The following is a 23,800-nucleotide window of genomic DNA, read 5'->3' as shown; positions in this document are numbered from 1 at the left end:
TGCATTGCTGAAGTACAAGAGCCAGAAAGCCCCTGGCCCGGATAGAATACTGGTTGACTTGTTGAAGGATGAACCTGACATATGAGCCCTTATACTACTGGAATTGTTTCAAGCAGTGGTCAAGCTTAATAAGGTCCACGATTCCTGGCATAGTGCTGAAATAGTTCCTTATACAAAAAAGGTGGAAGGGAAAAACTTAGTAACTATAGGCCTATTTCATTACTTGCTACTGGAAAACTATTTGCAAAGGTATTAATAAAGGAGCTACAGGATTCGACGACCTCTAACAACCTGAATCCCATCTACATGCTGGTTTCCAGCAGGGGGCCGAGTACTGTTGATCAATGTTTTCGCCTGTCTATTGTAATACAGAAATACACAGTATTAAAGAAGATACAGGTGTAGGTAATCTTTGTGGACTCAGAGACCACTTTTTATAGTGTACCTAGAACTCAGTTATGGCAAACATTGCTGAATCGGGGGTGCTTGTTCCACTGGTGTCAGTGATCTCCCAACTTTATTTTAATAATAGAGTGGTGGTGAGGTGGGGTCTGGCAGGAAAAACCACTGAACAGTTTGGGGTTGACTGGGGCATGCTTCAAGGCTGTGTCATTGCCTCACTCCTGTTTTGCTTGTATATAAATGAAGGTATTTTGGATTTGGTGGCAAAGAGAGGGCAGGTTTGTTCCCCAGAAGCTTGGTGCTGACCTCTAACCTGCATTCATTTTTGCCGTTGACGCAGTATTGTTGGCCACGTCACCAACGGGGATCAGGAACTGCCTGGACTGTTTTGTTTCCAAATGTTCCGAATGAGGTCTAACCCTTAACAAGAGCACGAGCAAAACTATGGCTTTTAGACCAAGGAGACTGAAGCCTGGTGTATCTCCTATGAGGGTTGATGGGATTAATCTGGAACAAGTTAATTATTAGGATTACTTTCAAGTAAGGTTTTTCGATACTGGGGCATGGGTGGCCGAGTCCAGAAAATCACAGACAATCCTCGACAGAAACAGTGCCGGTTTAAGAAAATTCTTTGTAGCCCTTGGAGAGAGACCTGTATCCCCCACTACTAATGTTTATACAATCCACACCACATCTGACATACTTTACATAGAAGAATTGTCATATCTACTGTTCTAAACGGGAGGTAGCGGAGAACACATTCTTAAAAATGCTCCTCCGACTACCAAGACGTTTCCAAAGTGCCATTTTACTGATGGAGTGTTGCCTAGAACCTATTGCCTCCTTGCTAGCTTGGATACCTGCACTCTACTGGATCAGAATCTGGGTGACCCCAGAGCTCTGGAAGTTTCGCCAAGCCTATATTAATTTACTCTACCACCCTGGAGGATGTTCGCTCCACTGGGTGATCCACATAAGGCAGCAGATAAACACTGTGGGTTTAGGTGATATGTGGCTAAACCAGCCAAACTTGAATAGCTGTTATAAAAAGGTTAAACTCATTGCCAAACCTGACACCCAGCAATATCTTATAGGTTTGTGCCTTCATTTGAAAACAGGGTTGGATAATTTATCCTTGAAAATTGACCAGGTTTTTGTGAGATATCTGGATCTAATTATTCCGGCCTATGAATGCACTCTATTTCTTGAATTTAGGTTTTTTGGGCTTAAGGTTGCGACCTTTACCCGCAGCTGGAAACCCAATAACTCTGAATTGTGTCCTGTGCCTGGTTTAGTTCCAGAGTCAGTTACCCACTTCCTGTTTTGTGTGAGTTATAATGATCTGAGAAGTTTGTACTAGCTTCCATTATTTAAGAAAGCTTGAGTTGGCAATGTAGCAAATGCTTGAACATTATGTAGGTCTACTGAATTTGTTAATGACACCTATTTTGTAGCAAAGTTTATTTATCGTGCCTGCTTTGCAGGAAATCCCTGGCTTTTAACTGAATTACCGTCCATGGATTTTTTTTTATTTACTCAACTGCTTTACTCTTTTTTTTTTTGTGTTATTCTTGATTTAGATATCCCAGTTATATTTGTATTGAATAATGATGTGTCTGAATTGTGTGTGCTAAAGGCAAAAATGTCAAATAAGGCAATGTACAACAACAACTAATGCATTATGCTCTTCATAGGGGTGGCTACACAGTTTTTACAAACCTCAATTGGAGGGGCTAAGCTTTTGTCCCCCACCATACTTATGGTATGGAAGCTTTTATTTTTACTTTTTTTTACTGTTATCTGGTGCAGGTACACTGTTTTGTAGCACAGTGGGAGTTACTATTACCAATGTTCAACCCTTCAGAGAGGAACGGCTAAGTCTCCCTTGCCAGTATTTAGAACTGTGATCTAACATACAAACACAGAGCTCTGCAACACGTGCTTAACACTCTGAGCTATCTTTTGGACCATTGTGGCACTCGTATATCAGTATGCATTTCAAATGTAGTTATTCCATGCAAGCAATTTATACTCCAAACAAAAGTGAAAACACAACATATGTGTTGCTAGATGAACGCACAAACTGTATATTCAACAGTGAAAACAGAAGGCATAACAGGATTAATTGATCAAATTCATACCTTTTGTTATTAACAACAGCCAGACAGCACGCTCAGCATCTCAGCAGCACGCTATACAATATCATGATGTGTTATATATGTTTTATGAACAAATTGTGCACTGACATCTTTATATCAGGAATGCAGGTTAGGTCCTCTCCCAGGTTGGGGGCTCATGGCAAGTTCCACTTATTTCCTCCCATGTCTCTGTTTTAAGTTTTGTGGAAGGTAAGAATTCGGACTCAGCAACTAGGCATTTTCCCTTATTTTGCCAAATCCGAACAAACCTTTCTGAAATCTACAAGCGCAAGCCCTATTCTATAACAAAAAGTTAAAATGGTGCTCGTCTGGATGTCTGAAAGTAAAAACGTCCTCTGTCTGGAATCCTACGCTAGCCCAATCACTTTCTCTTTCAGCCAAAAGAAAAACACAACAAAAACAAAGAAAGACTTTGTGGAACTGTTAACTGGAATTGGTGGCTGCTGGCTTCTGACCCCAATCCTTACCCCAGTACTTTCAGGAAGTTCCAATAGCCCGGCTACCCAGTACCATAGGTAGACCTTGTGTAAGACAATCGTACAAAGCCCACCATTCCTCTGACACTTGGGGTTATAGTCTCTTGGCAAGCCCAGGCCTCTTAGATACAACTACTTAAAGGGGAAAACACACAAAGAGAAACACTGACCATACAAATTATTTTCTTTGCTGCCAAGTGCCCTGAATATGCCACCTTTCTGCCTGCATGTTCCACAGTGTGATATCTTTTGCAAGCACCCAAACTTTCAGGGATGCTGGGAGCAGCACCTTGTCAACTGATTCCAGTCTACCTTTGACCTTGTTCCAATATCCGTATAGTTTGGTGCGGGATCACATCCTATGCCCCAATCAGGCTCGGACTGGCCTATAGGGCAATAGGCCCAGGGACGAACCAAAACCGCAAAATGCTGGTGTGGGCCAGTTTTATGGGTCAGAGTGGCCCACTTTTTGGCCAATGTGGGCCAGTTTGATGAGCTACTTCACTATGTGGTTAGTCGTTTTGACCTGTGCTGCTGAATACATATTCTTTAAAATGCACAATTTGCATGACATTTTATTTAAAAGATCCCCCATTTGCAACGATGGCCCACTTTTTCATTGGTGCACGAGACCATTTTATGGCCCAGTCCGACCCTGGCCCCAATGTGTTTTCTGCTGCTCCCCCCCTCCAACAACTGAAGGATTTCAACTCCTTTTCCCCCATTTCATTTTCAGTCTTTTTCTATACCTCAAACGTTCTCTTTCTGGATGGATCTGCTCTGGAGTCTGTTCGAGATGGGATCGCTTGTGTGGGCTATGCTCATTCTAGCCTTCGTGAAGGACAGCAATATTTTTCTCTGACTGAATGGCTCTACGAGGCAGATGGCCAATTGCAATGACTTCCAGATGATTTCTAAAGCAGTTCTGGCACCAATCATTGATTTAAACCATCAACCCTTTACTGGTAGCCAGTAAAGGGATGCGAAAATAGAATGATATTTAAGGGTAAGTGTAAGATGTCTGGTGGTGGAGTTCTTTGCTTTCCCAAATGTATTTTGAGTGCCACCTCGGCTGTCTGTGTGAGATCGGAGTACATTAGGACCCCAGGACTTCATACTGCTGCCCCAGGCTGGAGACAGGGGCCAGTGCATTCCTGCCAGGGAGAAACATTTCAGAAAGGTTCATGATTCCAAATATCACGTGGAGAGTGTTTTCTATCTTCCCAGGATTAAGCTTTAGGTCATGGTCAGTCATCTAGTGTCTGATCACTGCTAAGGAGCCTGTGTCCTAGAGGCTGTGGACTCTCTCTCTCTTGTCTTCCTTTACTCATATATCGTATTAGGGGCATTCCATCTTTTATTATCATGGTATTTATTGAGCGTGGACCTAGCTTCGAGAAGAAACAGAGCGCTTTACAGTGGTATAGACCAATATAGATACGTTGTGGAGCGCTTTACAGTGGTATACCAATATAGATATGTAGTGGAGTGCTTTACAGTGGTATAGACCAATATAGATACGTAGTGGAGCGCTTTACAGTGGTATACCAATATAGATACGTAGTGGAGCGCTTTACAGTGGTATAGACCAATATAGATACGTAGTGGAGCGCTTTACAGTGGTATAGACCAATATAGATACGTAGTGGAGCGCTTTACAGTGGTATACCAATATAGCGTAGTGGAGCGCTTTACAGTGGTATAGACCAATATAGATACGTAGTGGAGCGCTTTACAGTGGTATACCAATATAGATACGTAGTGGAGTGCTTTACAGTGGTATAGACCAATATAGATAAGTAGTGGAGCGCTTTACAGCGACATACCAATATAGATACATAGTGGAGCGCTTTACAGTGGTATAGACCAATATATATACGTAGTGGAGCGCTTTACAGTGGTAACAACAGAACAAATATACAGCGGGGGTAGGATACAGAGGGGGACAGAGGAGGGGTACACAAGCAGTGCTGTTTGGCTGTGTTACATTTTCATTTGTTTGTCATGCTAAGCAGGGCATGTTTTTCTTTGTGGCTGGTCTATGCTAGCTTCACTATGCTCTGCCCTGCTTTGAAATGCCGTGCTCTCTTAGTTTTGGAATGCTACACCGTGTTTAAGCTGCAGGGACAGTTTGTGCAATGTTTGAATGTTAGGATCTATGGGCCTCATTACTATACCGGCGGTAGCTGTGCCGGTGAAACGGGCACAGCTGCCGCCGCTATCATTTTTTTCTGGCGCCCAGGAATGGGCAATTACCGGGTCATTACGTCCCCGCTGGCCCTGTTAATTGCCCATTCCTGGGCGCTGGAAAAAAATGCTCCCCATTCCCATTCGAGCCCCATAGGGTTCAATGGGAATGGAGAGGCCGGATGGCGAAAAGGCACCCGTGAGCAGAACTCATAGTTTCTGGTGGTGTAACAACATTACCGGCAAGCTTACCGGTACCGTTGTTACTGTACCAGCAAACTTGGAATGAGGCCCTATGTGTTTTGGTATCACATCTACATGCGTTTTAACTTGAGTCCATGCTTTTTATTTATACCTTCCTTCTGATTCTAGGGTGTGTCCCATCCCCCCTTCCACACAAACACACACCACTTCCTGCCTTACTGCATTTAAACCTAACCCTGCTCCGCTGTAACAGAATTTCATTTTCTTGTATTTTTAAGGGAGTTTTGCTTGTTTTTCATTTTGATTTGTTATATATTCATTCACCCCTTCTTTTTTATTTTGTTTTGGAACATGATGCTAGTTTCTGTAATACTAGCTGGTTAAGGCATGCTATGTCAAGTTATATGGTATGTGATATTTTGTTATTTTGCATTCATGTCTAATGTATGAGGGCTTTGAAGCAGCTATAATGTGGTTATTAGCACTCTCCAAAACACCCAAGAAGCAAATAAAGCATATGAGCTGCACTCATTTTATGAAAACGACCATAACAGCTAAAGTGGAACTACAAATGTAATCTGGTATCAGAATCTACACCCCTGTTTTGACCTAAGATGTGCATGCTGCCCTCTATTAAAAGAGTGTGGTAATTGCGACCCTGGTCGAGAAGGATATCCCAGGCTGAATTATGCAAATCATCTCACAGACGAGCCCAGTCTCAGCCTAAAAGGAGTCCTGTCTCACACACCACTATAACCAGCCCCATAGAGTTCCTAGTAGGCCTGAAGAACTTCTGGGAAGCATGGCTAGGACTTTGCTCTTAGAGGAGCCGCGGTTCACAACCCACTCACATGTAAAAGTGGTCATATTGCCTTCCAGATTACCTGCCTAGAGACCGTGGCTATTCATGGCCCATCTTGCCGTAGGGAAGTAAGTTAAACGGGTTCCTGGGCATAATTTCACCAGGCTCAGGCTCACAATGCCACCTTGGCACTGTGGAAGTTTTCAAAACCTGACCGCTGCTGAGCCAAAGAAAATGCTCATATCTTTTAACATTTTGCACAAAAGGGCAATCCTATGTGCTCTGAGACTACTGCATTGGTGACGTAGGCACTATAAAAACTTAACATCATAAAATAATCGAGAACAAAATTGAATATTTTGCTAATATTTCAGGGAATTGCAAACATGGCAGTTTTCTGACATACAGCCCCCTGAATGTTTTCTAAAGGGCGTCCAGCTGTACAAGCTGCCTAGATTCCCATTTTATCTTGCCTGTTAGTCTGTTTTGGAGCATATTCTCTTCTGTTTTACACCCATTCCATACACTTCAGATGGCTGCCTGGCTTGCTGGCTGACGGTCGTCAGTGCTGATCGTTGGGTGTACTGGTGTTCACGTTCTTGGCTTCCAGCCTGAGGAGAAGCCCCTCTCTGCTCCTAAATCCTCTCAGGTGGCCTTACTGTGGTATAAAGCACTGTAAAAGTAACAAAGCGTGTCACAGCCGTATGGTAACAATTACAAAATGAGATAATCTAACATGACTTAGCAGAAGGGTCTGATACTGTCACTGCAAACAGAGCAACGATATCTGGCCCTTCTTTCCCTGCATACCCTGTTCAGTTGAACATCTACCTCTGCCTTTCATACAGCCTAATGAACACAGTTCCATAGGGAGCACAGGCTATATGTTCTCACTATGGATGGCTATGCATAACTATACGTTGATAGCCTACTCCCAAAAAAGGCACCGCCCTGTCTCCGTGCATATTAAAATAAAGACTAGCATGACATGACACAGAACAAACTCTAAATAATAGCCTTTTTAACATCAAGGGGACACACTTTTTCATTTGTACCGTACTAGTTTGAACATTCTATTCCCTTTCCTTCTGTTACCAACAGCATTCACCTACATTGTTTATTCGTACCCGGCGGGGGCATGGTCTTGGCCTCACAGCCAATGACGAGGCTCGGAACGGGTAAAGCCCCAGCTCCGAGCCTCCTTACAGCTGGAGGTCGTCATCTTCCCCTCCGGATAATGATGTAAGTGCTCCCCATCCCCCTCACCCTTTTTGACACATTTTGGCCCCTCCCATCCCCACCCCACTTACCGTCCGCTTTGACGTCCCTCGCCCACGCTGCGAACAGTAGTGTTCCAGGCGCATCCTGACACGTGACTTGCTGGCATGTGAAGGGGGAAGGGACTATGTGTAGTCCCGTCTCCCCGATCCATGGCGCCCATCTTTTTTTATATATTTTTTTTATTTGAGAAATGGCATATTTGTCTTTACTCAACTTAAACAACAAAAAAACACTGTTAATATCCCATTAGAAGATGCCAGGATACTAACAGCAATATTACCCTTGCAGGGACATTACCTGGCTCGGTAAGATCCCCCCTGTTCAGGTAATATTGCTTAATTCCTGACTACACCACTTTTGGCTCAGGCTTGACAGTTAAAAAATGTACATTCTAAAGTTTCACCTGGGGTACAACATAGAGATGGAAGGGCAAATAAGTCACCAAGCTTCCAAGATTGCCCTTGCATACTCTGAAGCCCCTCATGTATGTAACAATAAATTCCATACTAATTTAAAATTCTCCAAATCTACCATGGAATCGCAACACTTTAAAAAGTATCCACCCCCTTCCTTTTCAAGAATCATAGTCGACCTATCCGGAATCACATGCACCCATGCCATCAACTATTTCCAACTTCCCCACCATCTTCACGTCCCCTTATTCTCTTCGTTTTGTTTCTATCTGTTCTTTATTTCATAAATCGTTGAAGACTGCAGTCATGCTGCCTTCGCAAATGCACAGAATGCCATGGATAGACATGGGGACTCTGAAACGACTACTGTGTTGATTGGGTGCTGTGTAAAAGCTTGATAGCATAGCAAAGGTCACTTGAGCACTTTTCCCGTGCACTTGCGCAATCTCAATGTCATGAGGCCTAGTAAGATCGTTGTCTTTGTCTTCCCTCTGTCCCCCTCCCTTGCCTTGTCGCGCCTTGAAACACATTGTGTATAGCCGCGTTATAAATGCCATATCATATCATATCAGTGCTGCCAATGGTTGTAAAGGAAATGGGGACAGAGCTGAGTCAAGAGGCACTCCACATCATATTTTATTAGGATTGGAGACAAAGTGTGGCATATGATATGATATTTTATTTGTATCGCGCTCATACACAAGTGTTCAGAGCACGACAAGGCAAGGGGGGAACAGGGGAGAACACAACAACGATCTTACTAGGCCCAGTGACATTGAGAACGCGCAAGTGCATGGTAAGAGAAAGGGGAAAAGTGCATGGAAGGGGGAAAGTGGAGAGTGTGGGGCAGAGGAGAAACAGATAAATGATAATAAATACTAATAAATAGATAATGGAGGCAATAAACGGTGGTAGTGCAGCCAGCAAGTGGCAAGTGCTGTGTTTACGGCAGCAGACTGGGTAAGTCTGATAAGTGCAGAAAAAAAAGGAAATGGGGTGTGAGGGACTGTATGGGTACAGATACAATCCCTAGTGCAAGGGGAGGCCAGGAGGCAGTGCAGGAGGGTGGCAGGGTGAGCAGGTACCTGGCCCAGAGGACAGAGGGTGGCCAGGTGCACAGTGCCAAGAGAGAACAGATCAGCAGGGAAGAGAGAGAGTGAAGGCAGAAGCAAAGAGGAAAGTCTTGAGGTGCTTCTGGAACAGGAGATGGCTCTCCTCACGTTTTAGAGTGGAAGGGAGGCTGTTCCAGAGGGAAGCCCCAGCCGAAGACAAATCTACCCCCAGCTCGTTTCTTTGAAAAACGACTGACCCTGAGGGAGCTAAAGGTAGAGGAGCAAAGAGCTCGAGAGAGAGGAGGTATTTGCGGAGGAATAGCTGAAGGTATTTTGGACCCAGGCCCCAGTAAGACTTGTGGACAATGCAGAGGGTTTTGAATGTAATCCTTGCATCCACTGGGAGCCAATGGAGAGATTTCAGAACTGGAGAGATACGATCCCAGGGCTTGAGGGCAAGAACAAGTATCACAGTCCTGTTCTGGATTAGTTGCACAGGGCAGAGAGTAGAGGCAGGTAGATTTAGAAAGAGGCTGTTACAAAAGTCCAACCTAGAGAGAACCAGAGCTTGGGAGACGGTGAGCTTCTGGGGGAAGGAGAGGGAAGGCAGAGTACCTCTGAGGAGGTGCAGTAGGAAGTTTGACTTTTTAGAGACCTCAGAGATGTGGGCAGAGAAGGAAAGTGTGGAGTCAAAGATGCCCCGAGGTTCTTAGCCTCGCAGGTGGGGGTAGGAGGAGGGCCAAGTGAGGCCAGCCAGAGAGTGAGGGGAAAGGATAGTGAAGGTCTGCCGATGAGGAAGATCTCCGTCTTGCTGGCATTCAGACAAAGATCATTGGCAGCACACCAATCTTGAATGGCAGTTAGGCAATCAGAGATGAGAGAGTGAGAGGAGGTGGCCGAGGCCAGCCCGAAAATGAGTTGAGTGTCATTAGCGTAGCACTGGAGATTTGAGCAGAAAATGGCAGTGGGTGAGAGTAGCCAGGTGTTGGTTGAAAATCCAGGGCGAGAGGTTAGACCCCTGGAGACCACAGGTAGAAAGGAAGATAGATAGGAAGGACCCAAGTTGGTCCTGGGAGGGTTGATCATAGAGGAAAGAGGTCAGCCAGGCCAGAGCCTGATCAGTGATTCCCAGGTTATCACGAAGACCGTTGAGCAGGATGGTATGGTTGACTGTGTTGAAGGCAGAAGAGAGATCGAGTAGGATGAGGACAGAAGGAATGTTTGAGTCAAGGTTGGAGCGCAGATCTTCACGGATGTTCAGGGGAGCAGTTTCCGGGCTTATGGCAGCTCGGAAGCCAGATTGATGGTCATGGAGACAGTCAACAGAATTGAAATGAAGGTTAAGCTGAGAGGTGGCCAGCTTTTCCAGGAGTTTGCCCAGAAAGGGAGTAATGGAAATTGGCCGATAGTTAGCAGGACAGGAAGGATTAGCTGTGGGTTTCTTGAGAAGAGGATGCACAAGGGAGTGCTTCAGAAGGGAGGAGAAGGATCCTGAGGCAAAGGAGTGGTTGCAAAAATCATCAAGGGCCAGAGTGAGGGTGTCAATGTGGATCTTGATGGTTTTAGAGGAACATGAATTAACCTGTTTTCACAAGGCTTTCATAGATCGGACTCGTCTAGCGACCTCATCAGGGGAGAAAAGAGGAAAGGACGAGAAGGAGGGTGAGGAGGTGTTTAATGGGGGGTCAGCAAGCACAGACTCAGAGGGAATAGGAGGGAAGAAGAGGGTGGACATGTCCTATTTCTTTAGATCAAGTGAGAGGCAAGAGCATTGCAGAGAGCCTTGGAGGAAAGAGGAGGAGTAGAGACTGCAGCAGGGTTGGCAAGATCCTTGTAGATTTTAAAGAGTTCGGCTGAGTTGTTAGATACCTCAGAGACACAGGTTTGAATGTGGACTCTCTTCTTGGTGCGGACAGAGAGTCGGTATTGCCTTTGGAGCAGGTGACACACCAGTTTGTCAGAGGATGAGCAGGAAGCGCTGCATTTCCTCTCAGTCGCCCTACACTTAAGTTTAAATGCAGCTAGGTCGGAGTCATACCAGGAATTGCACTTGGCTTTGGACTTCAAGCGGATCCTCATGACAGGGACAAGAGTATCAGAAATAGAAGAGTAGAGAAGGAACAGAGCTCTGTCTGGGTTTCATCAGCCAGAGGAGGATGGGGGGAGAAGGTGGCAGCGAAAGCCACAACTGACACACGTTTCATAGGTCGGATGTCTGAGAAGGTAGGTGGCAATGTTGGCGTGGGTTTGGCTGGGGGAAGAGAGTGAGAGATGAGAGGAGAGAAGGCAATGGTCACTCCAGGAGAGAGGAGTGGTCAGAGGGATAGAGAGAGGGAGGCCAGAGGAGATCAGGACATCGTGTGTGTCCTGCAGAGTGCGTCGGGCCAGAGGGGAGGATAGAGAGAGAAAGGGAATCACAGAGGTCGCGAAAGAGCAGAGATGAGGGACAGGCAGAATTGAGGTGGATGATGAGGTCACCAAGGAGGAGAAGTTGAGTGGTTGAGGCCAGGAGGGAGGAGGAGAGGTCAGCCCACTCAGAGAGAAAAGAGCTGATTTGACCAGGGGGCAGTAGAGAGTAGCAACAGGAAGAGAGTGAATAGGAGAGATTGAGAGCCTGTAGACAGTGGCGTCACTAGACGGAACCTGGGGGGCCAGTGCCCCCCCTCTGAAATCCTGTACCCCCTTGCGACCCCCCTACCCAGCGCGAGCAGTGACCATGTTCTCTGTTTGTGGTGTTATTTGTGACACTAACTGAGGCAAATGTGAGCATATCGCATAGCAATACTCCTTTTGTCTCAAAGCTAGTAGTGCTCAAGCAGCGTGCAGCCCCTCCCATCAGAATGTAGCCACTGCTGCAGAAACTGCTAATGATGGGGCATTAGTCACTGAATTGTTTTGTGCCTGCATTCTGATGGGAGTGGAAGTGCAGTGGGGTGTGGGTAGTTGGTGTGCACAAAAGCCTAACTGCAGGAGTGCTAGTGATGTCACACATTAGCTTTCATAGACGCCCCCCCATATTTTTGCCTGTGCCCCCCTACTTTTGTCTTTAGCCCCCTCTCTGCCCCTCCTAAATTTGATTCCTGGCGACGCCACTGCCTGCAGACAAGGCATTCGAAAGAGGAGTGAATCTGAGTGGGAATGATCGTGGCAGGAATCCACTCAAGAAAGATCAGCGCTACACCCCCTCCAGGCCGAGTGGATCTGGGTGCGTAGAGGCTCTTGTAGCCATCAGGGAGGAGAGTGTCAAAGCTTGTGACAGAGCTGGCCGTGAACCATGTTTCCGTAAGACCAAGGGCATCAAGGTCCAGTTCTTCAAGGAGGTGGCAGATGTCAGAGGAGTGTTTGACAGCAGAGCGAGAGTTGAGAGTGGCAAGATGAAGAAGGTTGCCGTCGTTAAAGACTTTCCAGGGAGAAGTACAAATCAGAGGTACACCCTGTGGAGTAGTGGAGGTAGCCTGAAGAGGGGTAGAGGAGGGAAGAGTGGGCAAGGTAGCCAAGGAGTGAGAGGAGGGGACAGCTGGAGATGAAACGAAGTTGATGGGGCGATGGAACCGCCTATCAAAGAGGAGGAGGTTGGCCTGAGGACCTTGGACCATGACCGTGCTCTTCAAGTAGACATTAAGGATGACTTTGGGAGAGTCGAAAGAAGCCATGAGGACTTCCCAGTGAGTGCCATCATTTATGGGAGAGGAGACAGAACAGAGCACAGAGATCATATGGGGGGTCCATAGATCCGGCAAAGGAACAACAAAGGGGATGTCAGTGAGGGTCTGTCTGGAAGAGGCACTGGTATAGGTATCAGTGATAGGGAGGCCAGGGTTGGAGGCCAAGATATCCTTTTTAAATTTCTTCTTTCCAGACTTAGTGAGAAGGGAAGGATAGTTGATAGAGAAGCAGTTGGAATAGATGGGAGAAACAGAAAGCACCATGAGTGTGAGGAGAGGAGGCAGAGGGAGGAGTAAGCAAGTGCAGCAGTATAGAACAGTCACTGGGCTAGCAGGTTACAATCAATGACCAGAGTTAAATGCAAAATACAACAAAATTTGACTTTCAGGTTAAATGCAACATACACCCAAGTTTGACTTTCAAGTTAAATGCAAAATACTCCCAAATTTGACTTTCAAGTTAAATGAGGGCCAGGCATAGCGATTGTCTAGGTTTGATTTCATAGCGATTGTCTAGGTTTGATTTCACAAAAAGAATGTGATGTATTGAAAGCAGACTCCCTGATCCCTGTATTATAGAGTTTGGCTAAACGATGGGGTCAATGGGGCCAGACCTTTCCAGTGGATCGAGTAATATCACAGTGATAACTCCATTCACTTCTGAGTTGGTCAAAGGAAGGAGCAACTACCAGTTCAATACCCATTTCTGCCTCAAGGCACCCTGAGCCTCATCTACAGTTTTGTGTTTCTGTGCAAACCTCGAGGGTTTTCCAATGGCTGTGCATCCTGTCAGTTTTCTCCAAAATGATGGGAGGGCGTCTGGACGGTCCTGTGTAATGCGGTCGAGAATATTATTGTGGGACACCATTTCAAGGGCGATATTGGTCGGCAGTTCCTGCGTCATAGTTTGAGATGGGGGTTCTAGCAGGCAGAGCTAATGGAGAGTTGAGAGCTTTCAACAAAGGCAACCATACATTCCAGAAAGGTTTTTGCAGCTGCAAAGCTGCTCTTTGAATAGCATTACTTTTCTGCTGCTAATACTGTCATTTTTCTAACGACTAGGGTAGTATTTTAGTTTGAGCTTGGCCTCATCAAGACATGATTGGCACCATAAGCATTCCAATTGGTGCGCAGGGTGGCAGAACCTTCTTAGGTCTTTGTTGTATGACTTGTTCCGTTAGAGAGTTTTTTTAATAGCTAGTTGCATTCAAGATATTTGTGTTGCAGGATTTCAGTAGGGTTACATGGCTGATATTGGCCATTGGATTTCTGGGTTTGTTCAGCGATCACTAATGGTTAAGGGGTTTTGAGATTAGCTCTAAATGACAGGCCCAAATCCTCCTTCTGACTAGGAGTTGGCAAAATTACTAAAGATGAAGGGGAAGTGATGGATTTTGGGTTCAGGGTATAAAGACCTCAAACAAAGTATCAGTGTTGGGGAAGGCAACTTTTGAAGGCCGACCTCTGCAGGGTCGGGCGTATGCCTCCCATCTGTCCATTTTTGGGGGCGTCCCCCTGGGAAGCCCCTCCAGCTGCACTGCCCCACAGCCACACCCCCCACTCACGCAACACTTACTTTGGCCAGCTGCGCTGCCTCTTCCATCCTCTCTCTAGACATTGGACCTCATTATATGTATTCACCAATACCAGCACTTTACCAGATCGGCCAACTACAGGTTTGCCGGTGGAGCACTTGAGTTAAGGCAGGCGCCCTACCGGCAAACAGTGTAATTACCGGCACTGGTATTGCCAAGAACGGTAATGATGGCATATCCCCCCATGGAGTCCTATTGGATTCCATGAATGGGGATTTACACCATCACTCCGGCACTCAGAATCTGGCCGCAATGCCGCTGGACTGAGTGCCGGAAATACTAAAAGCCTTTATTGGTATTCAGGGGGGTTTACCGCTAGGATACCAGCAGGGTTGTAATGAGGCCCATTGTTCCCGAAACCAGACGTTCTGTGCATCACGCAACGTGGCACAGCCTTTTGCGACACAGGTTTTAGTGGTAGTGTTCTTGAGACGGCAATTGGAATTTTGCTATACATTTTGCTTTCTGCGATTCTAAAAATGAAAACAGGATTCCCGGTGACAAAACAGACAGTTGTGTGCGAAACCTGAAAATGTGCATTTCTCCTGTAAAATATTAGCTATTTCACGATAATTAGCCAGTGAAATTACAACATTTCGGATGAAAGCTTCATAGACGCAATTCTAAAGAAATTGCCCCCTTCCTCTAGTCCTGACCACCTGAAATTCCCCAAACCCTTCTGAAAGTGTAAATGACTTGCCAAGTGAGGGTTGGTAGAGAAACAGGCTTGTTTGCATCATAATTCAAGTGAAACCTTTTCTTTGATGTCGCTCAGTTTCCCTCAGTGCAGGCCTGTCACAGGTAAGGCGTGACAGGCCTGCACTGAGGGAAACTCTCTATGTACAGCACTAAATATGTAAATATGTAAGCAATTTATTAACTACAGGTATATATGCACATTCCACGCAATGTAATGCTATGCCTCTCTTTCATGTGTGCCTTATCCTGCAACTAAGTTTTTATGTCATCCTACCTTCCTGCTCTCTGTTGCTCCCTGTTACCTCGGGGTTTTGCGTGCCATACTAAAATAAATAAACAAACAAACAAACAAACTGAGAGACATCATAGATTCCATGGACACCAGAGTCATCAGGATGGGCTACTTGTGTTGTTCCCACAAGTTTGAACTGCCCATGTTGCACTTGCAAGGAGTGGCAGTGCTCGCAAGTCAGCAATATTGAGTTGTTTGGTATATGCCAAAAATAATGTCCAACAATGAATACCAAGGGTTCCTGTTTCAGTTACTATCATACCGTAGGTGTACGGGCCTGCTTCCCGGCTTTGCCCATAGTATAGAGAGCGCTGCTGTGAAAGAGTAGCTATACCGTGTGCATCCTCATTGCCTGCGTGAAGGGCATTCAAGTGAACCCCCACTGTTATTCTGGGGGTGGGGCTCATGGGGACCTATAAAACAATGAATACATCTTGCATTTCCTTTCCTCAGATTGTCCTTTCTCAAGGGGGCTGTGCTGATACTGCTCGTACACGTCATGGCTCGTGGCAAGGCTGCAGATAGGAACGGCACGTCGCCAAAGCCGACCCGAGAAGCACCTTCCACCACCCAGGACCCGAACTTCATCAATGGCATCATAAATAAAATACCGTGTAAGTAAATGTGCTGTCACCCCTATGGGTTGTAAGTAAATGTGCCATCACCTCTATGAGTGCAAGTACATGTGCTGACACCCCTATGGGTTGTAAGTACATGTGCCATCACCTCTCTGAGTGCAAGTACATGTGCTGACACCCCTAAGGGTTGTAAGTACATGTGCCATCACCTCTCTGAGTGCAAGTACATGTGCTGACACCCCTAAGGGTTGTAAGTAAATGTGCCATCACCTCTATGAGTGCAAGTACATGTGCTGACACCCCTAAGGGTTGTAAGTAAATGTGCCATCACCTCTATGAGTGCAAGTAAATGTGCTGACACCCCTATGGGTTTTAAGTAAATGTGCCGTCAACCTTTTGGGTTTTAAGTAAATGTGATGTCACCCCTATGTGGTTGTAAGTAAACGTGCTGTCACCCCTATGGGTTGTAAGTAAATGTGCCATCACCTCTATGAGTGCAAGTACATGTGCTGACACCCCTATGGGTTGTAAGTACATGTGCCATCACCTTGCCGTTGCCCTTTTGGGGTTTAAACAAATTTGCTGTCACCCCTATGGGTTTTAAGTAAATGTTTCATCAACCTTTTGGGTTTAAAGTAAATTTGACGTCACCCCTATGGGGTTGTAAGTAAATGTGCTATCACCTCTAGGGGTTGCAAGTAAATGTGCCATCAACCTTTTGGGTTTTAACTAAATGTGCTGTCACCCCTATTGGTTGTACGTAAATGTGCGGTCACCCCAATGGGGTTGTTACTAAATGTGCTGTCACCCCTGTGGGTTGTAAGTAAATGTGCCATCACCTCTATCAGTTGCAGGTAAATGTGCTGGCACCCCTATGGGTTGTAAGTAAATGTGCGGTCAGCCCTTTAGGTTGTAAGTAAATGTGATATCCCACCTACTGGTTGTAAGTAAATGTGCTGTCACCCCTAAGGGTTGTTAGTAAATGTGCTGTCACCCCCATGCGGTTGTACGTAAATGTGCTGTCACCATTATGGGTTGTAACTAAATGTAATATCACTCCTATGGGTTGTAAGTAAGTGTGCTGTCACCACTATAGAGTTGTAAGTAAATGAGATATCACCTATACGTCTTGTAAGCGAATATGTCGTCGCCCCTATGGGTTTATGGGTGCGATAGGGAGCAGGATGCTCACCTGTGCCTGAAGACCTGGTGCTGCCCTTCTCCTCTCATCCCTGTGCATTTGCTGTGAATGTTGCGTCAATTTCAGCAAGAGGACATGGTCAGAAGCTTTAATGTGGGTGCTCTCTCCTAGGTCACACTCAAGGGCAGCATGCTACCACATGCATGGTTACTTTCATGCAAAACCCATTTAATTTGCGCATAATCTGCCCTACCTTTTTAGGGTCGAATCTGAGAGACCTTCTCTTTACAGAGATGAGAGTGATTTACCAATCTGTAAATCCTTGAAAATAATCAGAGAGAGGAAAGAAGTTAAGGAGCAGTACAGCATTATCTCACAGCTGCAGTATGCCCATTTATGAGACTGGTATTGAAAGGCCAGCAGTCATAGTCCACAGGAGTTCAAAGGTGCTTTATGTCCTCAGTAGATGCTTGTTTGTATGAACGTGCACCGTGTTGTTGAATGACAGTGAATGGAAAGATCCTGAAGAAGATGGGGTGGGGGGTCATGATGGCAAATGACCCCTGGGACACGTGTAGACCTTAAGCTGACGCTTTTGAAAAGCATTCAAGGAACAAAAGTCCCGTGCTACATTGATAGAAAGCTACACGAACACATGTGTCCATGGAAGCCCCTGCGCATTGTTGACAAAAACATGTTTGAATAATTCTCTTGGGGCAACAAATGTGTTGGAGAGAACTGCTAAGGGGATACATATTGAAGCAAGGGTGATGGCGCCCCAAGTCTCTCTAAGGGATATGTTATTTATTTATTTATTTATTTTTACATTTATATAGCGCCCATGCAGCCCAAAGGCATCGCGGCACTGTTACTTGTGGCAGACTTAGTTACAAAAGGTTACATACATGTGATGAAAAACATAGCAGGCGTACAGTTACTTTCTGGGTTTGCTGTCCATTCTCCTTACATTATACAGACATGCCAACATTGTGGAGCCCCGGAGAGGGACATTTCACAACAGAAATCGGGAGAATGCGGTTTTCCCATAAGACTGCATTGGGGTTATAATGATTTTTAGGCGGAAGACAGTTAAAAATGGCATTATTTTTAACTGGAAAATCGTGAGTCTCCCGCCTAAATCGGGAGGGTTGGCATGTATGATTAAATATGCATTGAGATGAGCTATTAGCTAAAACATGACAATGAGTAGAGTTTCTTTCTTGGATGAGTTTTAGTTGAAGAGCATAGTTTTCAGCGACTTGCGGAATGCTAGGTGAGAGACTTCTGCTCTCAGGGGTGGTGGTAGGACACTCCATTGCAGCGCTGCTAGGTATAGCAAACTGATCCCACCTGCTTTAGCGCTTTTGACTCTGGGGATCGTGAGCATGTTTTCATATGGAGTTCTGGTCGGTCTGGTGGATCTAGTGGGGTGGATTCTCTCAGAGAGGTAGGGTTTTGTGTCCTTCTCTCCATATGAGGGACTTCTCGCTCCTCTCTCTTTCCTTTCGGTCTCACTCTCTTCCTCTCTCTCTTTCTTTGAGCCATTAGTGACATGGTGCTCTTCTCACCCACGGGAAGATAAAACCATTTCAATGTGTATGTACACGGGAGTTAGAACCGCTTTGCTCTGGTAGGCCCGGTAGTTTTGGGATATTGAGAGGGTCCCAATCCTGAAACCTACCATGAATTCACTCCACAAAGTTTTGATCTTTGCCTAGAGCCACCTTCTGACCCTTCCTAGGCCACTGTGTAGGCTTTCAGGCCCATTGGCAGTCTCAGTGAGTAATGCCTTTTCTGCTTCTCCCCCTTGGCATGCTCCGGCTCCTCCAGGTGCTCTCTCCTCCAGTGCTTCTCTCACTTCAAGTCTGCTCTCCCACTCTCTGCTTTCCACTCTCCTGCAACTCCCTCACCACTTGTTCTGTTTCTGGTATTTTATATAGGCCTCTAGCCAGGCCACTTGCTCTTTCCTCTTTCCTCATTGGCCAGTGGTGATCTTATTTTGCTTGGGGCTTGTACATTGGTGCGTTTCAATGACATGGTTCTTTAGCACACTCGCTGTGGGTCTGCGGTTCAGCTAAGTGATGAAAGACCTTGTGGCCTTTTTCCTGGCAGGCAGAGGTGCCATGTTTGTGCCTTTTGATGGTGTACCATTGGTGGCTCCTTCCACTGAACATATCTCCTGAAGTCTTCGGTCTCTGTTGATCGACACACTACAATGTGCCAATACCAACAGTGCAAATATTTCAAACCAAGTGTTCAAATGTGAAAGGCATTTTCTGGGCATTAGACATGACTTTATAAAGGTTGAATTGGTGCAGATGTATGATTTGTGGGCTTCAAAGCCACCGACAAGGCTACAACCAGCTTTCTAGACAAAATTGGGAGGGGGTTGGAATTTTATTATAAATACTATTTAAAAGAAAGTCAAAATATCTGCAATAAAGCAAACCCTTACCTCTCTGTTTAATTTTACGGCGCTCATCGTCTTACTTTCTATGTGTGACTGAGAGCCTGCTAGATGGACAGCAAATAAAGATTGCACATGTCACTTATTAAGAGTTGTTTAACTAGTCATAGCAAAGAAAATGGCATGCTGATGAAAAGGGGAAGGGTGGTACAAAAATAACACCACCTGGGAATTCTTTTTTATTTGTATCTGGGGCACTGTCAGGTTTTAATATGGAATAAATTATTATTGGTTAAGCGGGGGACAGTTCTTATTATTATCATTATTATTTGGGTATTTGAGACTGGACCTAGCTTCAGGAAGCAACAGAGAACTTTACAATCATAGGGGGAAGAACATGGTGAGGGAGGCAGAGATACAAGGGAGTGAGGAGCAAACAACAAGGGAGAGGAAGAGCAGCCAATTTGTCAGCAAGGTATCTAGAAACAATGAGGGGAGGAAACTGTGGCTATTAGGCCACCCAGTCTCTGGTACAGTGGGAAGGGAAGGGTGTGCTGACCTAGGTGTTAGGGAGACAGCATTCCTTGAAGAGGGGGATCTTGAGCTGCTTCCTGAACTGAAGAAGCGAAGGGGGGAGCCTGATGTTGACAGTGAGGAGGTAGTAGAGTCTTGGGGCATAGACGCAGAAGGCCTTTCTTCTGGTTCTTTCCTTCCTGCACTGGCGGAGTTCCAGTCTGCACATGTCCTTACTTCTGGTGGATTGTAGACAGTGGTTGAGAGTCAGCAACCATGCTCCAGAGCAAGCAGGAAATCCAGAGGAGCTTTGGCCTGAAATAAAGGGCAAGACATACTTGGAAGATACAGGCAGTCACTAGGCCCAGAGGTGGGACTGTGAGACCCAGGGAGGCGGGGCAGGGGAGTTAAAGACAGCTGAGACCAGTAAATCTACAGAGCTGGGACATGCTAATTCCTGGGTCTAGAGCCTGGTAGGCTGCTGTGGCTGGGCTGGTGCTTGGGGTGAAGGGATTGGTTATACTAGAGTTATTCCAAAATGTGGCTATTCATTTTGTAAGACTGTGGGCCTGGACTTCTATGTTCTGACCTATGGTCAATGGAAGCCCCCTTTACACCTCTGATACCACCTTCTTGGCAAATGCTAAACTGACATTTCCAGCAGCAGGGTCTGCGATCACAGACAGGCCAGCGCCACAACTACCCGATACACTTCCAGATCCGAAAAATTCTCTGTCAATAAAGCGTTTGTTTACGCACCCCACAATAATGACATCAGTGGCAGGGTACTAGTGCGTCTGCCCACGAGTATCTGTTAGAGTTGATGAAAAGGGGTCCTCCATTGTAATCTATGTTAACATAACTTTGCTTTAATTGTCTCTAAATCTCTCTCTCTCCCATTTCGCTCCCCTTTTTTCTCCCCGCTCATCTTGGTGTTGCTCCTTCTTATGCCACAAAACTCTCCTTATTAAATTTCCTTTCCTACCCCACCTTCTCCTCTCTGTTCCCTTTCTCTCCTTCTTCACTCCCTGACATCTATATTTTTCTCATATTTTTGCCTGTTTCCTTTGCTCCTCTGTACACCTATCTGATTCTTTCCTCTCCATACTTGACCTGGTGCTCCTTTCTCTTCTTTGTTTCCCTTTTCTCACACTCTTTCCATTCATGATACCTTTCTTGTTATCCCACATCCCTTCTCACGCCTCTTCTTTGCCTTTTCCCCTTTCTGTTCCACTGTTTCTCGTCATCCTTCTTGCTCCTCTCTCTTCTCTTCTTCTTCTCCAAACAATATCTGATTCTCTTTATTCGTGTCCTCCTTTCCACTCTCATCTCTCTTCTCTTTTTGATTTGTCTTTTTCCATCTCTTCCTCTCATCCTTTATCCCTCTTTTCCATCACTGCCCCCCTTTCCCTTTTCCGTCCACCCGTTTCCTTTTCTCCCTCCCTTTGTGGTCTATTCTTTTGTTGACTTTTCAATTTATGTACCTCTATTTAATCTCTTTGTTGCTCCCCCTATCTTTTCTTCACTCTCTCATGGAACATCTTTGCCTTCTTCCCATTGTGCACCATCTCTTCTCGCTCACTCATTTCCTTTTTTCCTTCCTGCTTGACATGTGGTGCTCTCCCTTCCTGCCCTTCGCCTTTGCTCCCTCGCTCTCGTTGTTTCGCCTCGTTCGCTTTCTCGTCCCCCTTTTGTGTCATTGGCCGTCCACCCCTCGCTCTCTCTTCCGTTCTGTGCCCCCCATTCTCTTCCCCGCCTCCTCTGGTGCTTCCGGTCCCTCCCTGACCTTCTCTCCTCTCAGTGCCACAATGGGCCCTCATCGCCATAGCCGCTGGCGCGGGCCTCCTCCTCCTGCTCTGCATCATCTGCATTGTGGTGAAGTGCTGCTGCCGGAAGAAGACGAAGAAGAGCAAAGACAAGGTCACCTATGGCAACCTCAATGGAACCACCACTGTCGGTTTGGTGAGTTCTTCTGGACGCCATGCGACACTGAAAAGACATGTATAAAGCGACCTCCATATCTCTGAACTCACACGCTTTTGCCAGGTGTCGCCCACCCTGTAAGCAGCCCTCCCACCCGCAATAGGGCCAAAAAACGTTGAGCTATAACCCAGGCCCATCAAAACAGAAAACCACAAAGCACTATGAAGACGTGCACTTAGCAGGCAGGGTGAATGTTGAAAGGGGCACGCTTTTTTACCACCTCGTTTTTTTGTAATAAAAAAATAGAACTTTTGGTCAGCACATTTTTTTAGAAGTGTGTAGAAGTTTACAATTTGACACCCTACATATAAAATAGGAATTCAGATTAAGGTCCATTGAAGAGCCTATGAGGGTTTCTAATGATCATGCATGTGCTGACTGAGCGCACATGCATGTATGTACTCCAACAGCATGGGAAGTGCATAGTGATCTATTCCTATGGGACTTGAGCATTCCATTGATGTCTCGGAGGATAGCTCAGGGGCAACGTGCTCGACTTGGAAGCAAGACGACGCAGAGCAACACCTGTATGCTCCCCCGGTCGTGCTTAGCAACATCTGGGTATTAAACAGTTATTAAACCAATTATACATTATTAATACTATTAATACTATCTCGGCACGTTCTACTAAATATACTGCTGCCGGCCTTTTTTGGCTATTACTGGGAGCATGCTGGTGAATAAGGTGCCCTCATGGATTTGTGAAGAGATTCTTTTCAAGAGTAGGTAAAAGGATTTAGCGGGCACCACAGTTAGTATTAGCAAGATTCCGAAAAATGTATATGTTGTGAAGTATTTGGTGTCTACCAAAGTAACCGGAATTGCACGCTTTCGGGAATAAATTATGTACAAAAAACTGACCAACACCAGTGTAGGTTACGCCCTTCTAGTATACACTGCTAAGAGGCAATCAATTCATTCTGAGTAGTCCATATTCATGAAATGTGTGTATACATCCTTTACTGGTGTCATCTTAACCATTGCTTGAGCGGCAGAACCCTTGGCCAATGCATTTCGGACTCTCGGTCCATCATCCGGGCAGTTCTGGGGCCCCAGCAAGGGCAGTGATTCTCGGTGGTAGAAGTGTACCAAAAATAGTAGTGGAACCGTGGCCCCATTGGGGGACAGGTTAGGCAAGAGGGGGGTTAACATGCAACACATTATTTTGCAAGGGCTGCAGCCCTGCTGATTCACAGCCAATTGAGATGAAACAGATTTCAGTTTAACTGTAACTGCTATTGAGGGGGTGGGGGGTTGAGACGCGTGCTTTAACTTCATAAAGAACAGTTCCGGAATGTTGAAAATGGTTGCAAAAAGTAGTGGAACTGTTGATAGAAAAAATAAAATCCCGACCGTTCCCGCTCACTTCGAGCACTGGTGGTTCTGGTGAATACACCGGTTCTATGTGCTGTTGTCGAGTTTTTTTCATTGTAGAAGAATGAATCGATTTTATTTTTTTCACGGGAAGATTTTGCCGCAAATATATGTGGGGGAGACCCCCTGCAATCCCTCTAAACCATCCTACATTAATTATCACCTAAACCCCCCCCCCCGTATATATTTGCAGAAAAATCGGTTCTTAAAAAACTCAATGAATTCTTCCACGACAAAATAGGCTGCAGCAAAAACTCCCCTTCCCGAACACACCTTCTAATCGGTAATCAAAAAGATGTCTCCAGCTCTTACAGAGGGCTCTTCCACTTGGGAAGACCGGAAGCTGGCACGAATGTTTTTGTCACTACACATCTTTTTGACACCAATAAAGGTGATAGAATCTCAGTAGTGTGTACTACTAGGGTGTCAGTAACCTACACTGATGGTGTTCCAGCAGTTTTTGGTACATTCTTTTCACCAGAACCCACCTTTTGAAGGAGGAAGCCGGTGACAATATTCTGCAGCAGTCTTCCCCGTGTAACATGACCAGGTTTGACTCATGGTGGGTGGTCTGAAA

At 45.7% G+C, this 23,800-nt stretch overlaps 1 protein-coding gene across 2 annotated transcripts in view; it reads left to right on the top strand.

Annotated features, from left to right (window-relative positions):
* SYT8 (synaptotagmin 8) overlaps positions 1-23,800 on the top strand; it is a 244,849-nt gene that overhangs the window by 165,637 nt on the left and 55,412 nt on the right. For both annotated transcript variants that reach the window (XM_069623950.1, XM_069623949.1), the window contains exons 2-3: positions 15,681-15,841; positions 21,668-21,828. In XM_069623950.1, coding sequence (XP_069480051.1) covers positions 15,727-15,841; positions 21,668-21,828 — 276 coding nt within the window. In that variant the 5' untranslated portion in view covers positions 15,681-15,726. The remainder of the gene's footprint in view (positions 1-15,680; positions 15,842-21,667; positions 21,829-23,800) is intronic.

The sequence above is a fragment of the Ambystoma mexicanum genome, chromosome 11 (genome assembly GCF_040938575.1).
Source record: "Ambystoma mexicanum isolate Mex_15411 chromosome 11, UKY_AmexF1_1, whole genome shotgun sequence".
NCBI classification, from domain to species: Eukaryota; Metazoa; Chordata; class Amphibia; order Caudata; family Ambystomatidae; genus Ambystoma; species Ambystoma mexicanum.
The sequence above is the reverse complement of the archived record's forward strand: the minus strand, read 5'-3'. Positions and strand labels throughout refer to the sequence as shown.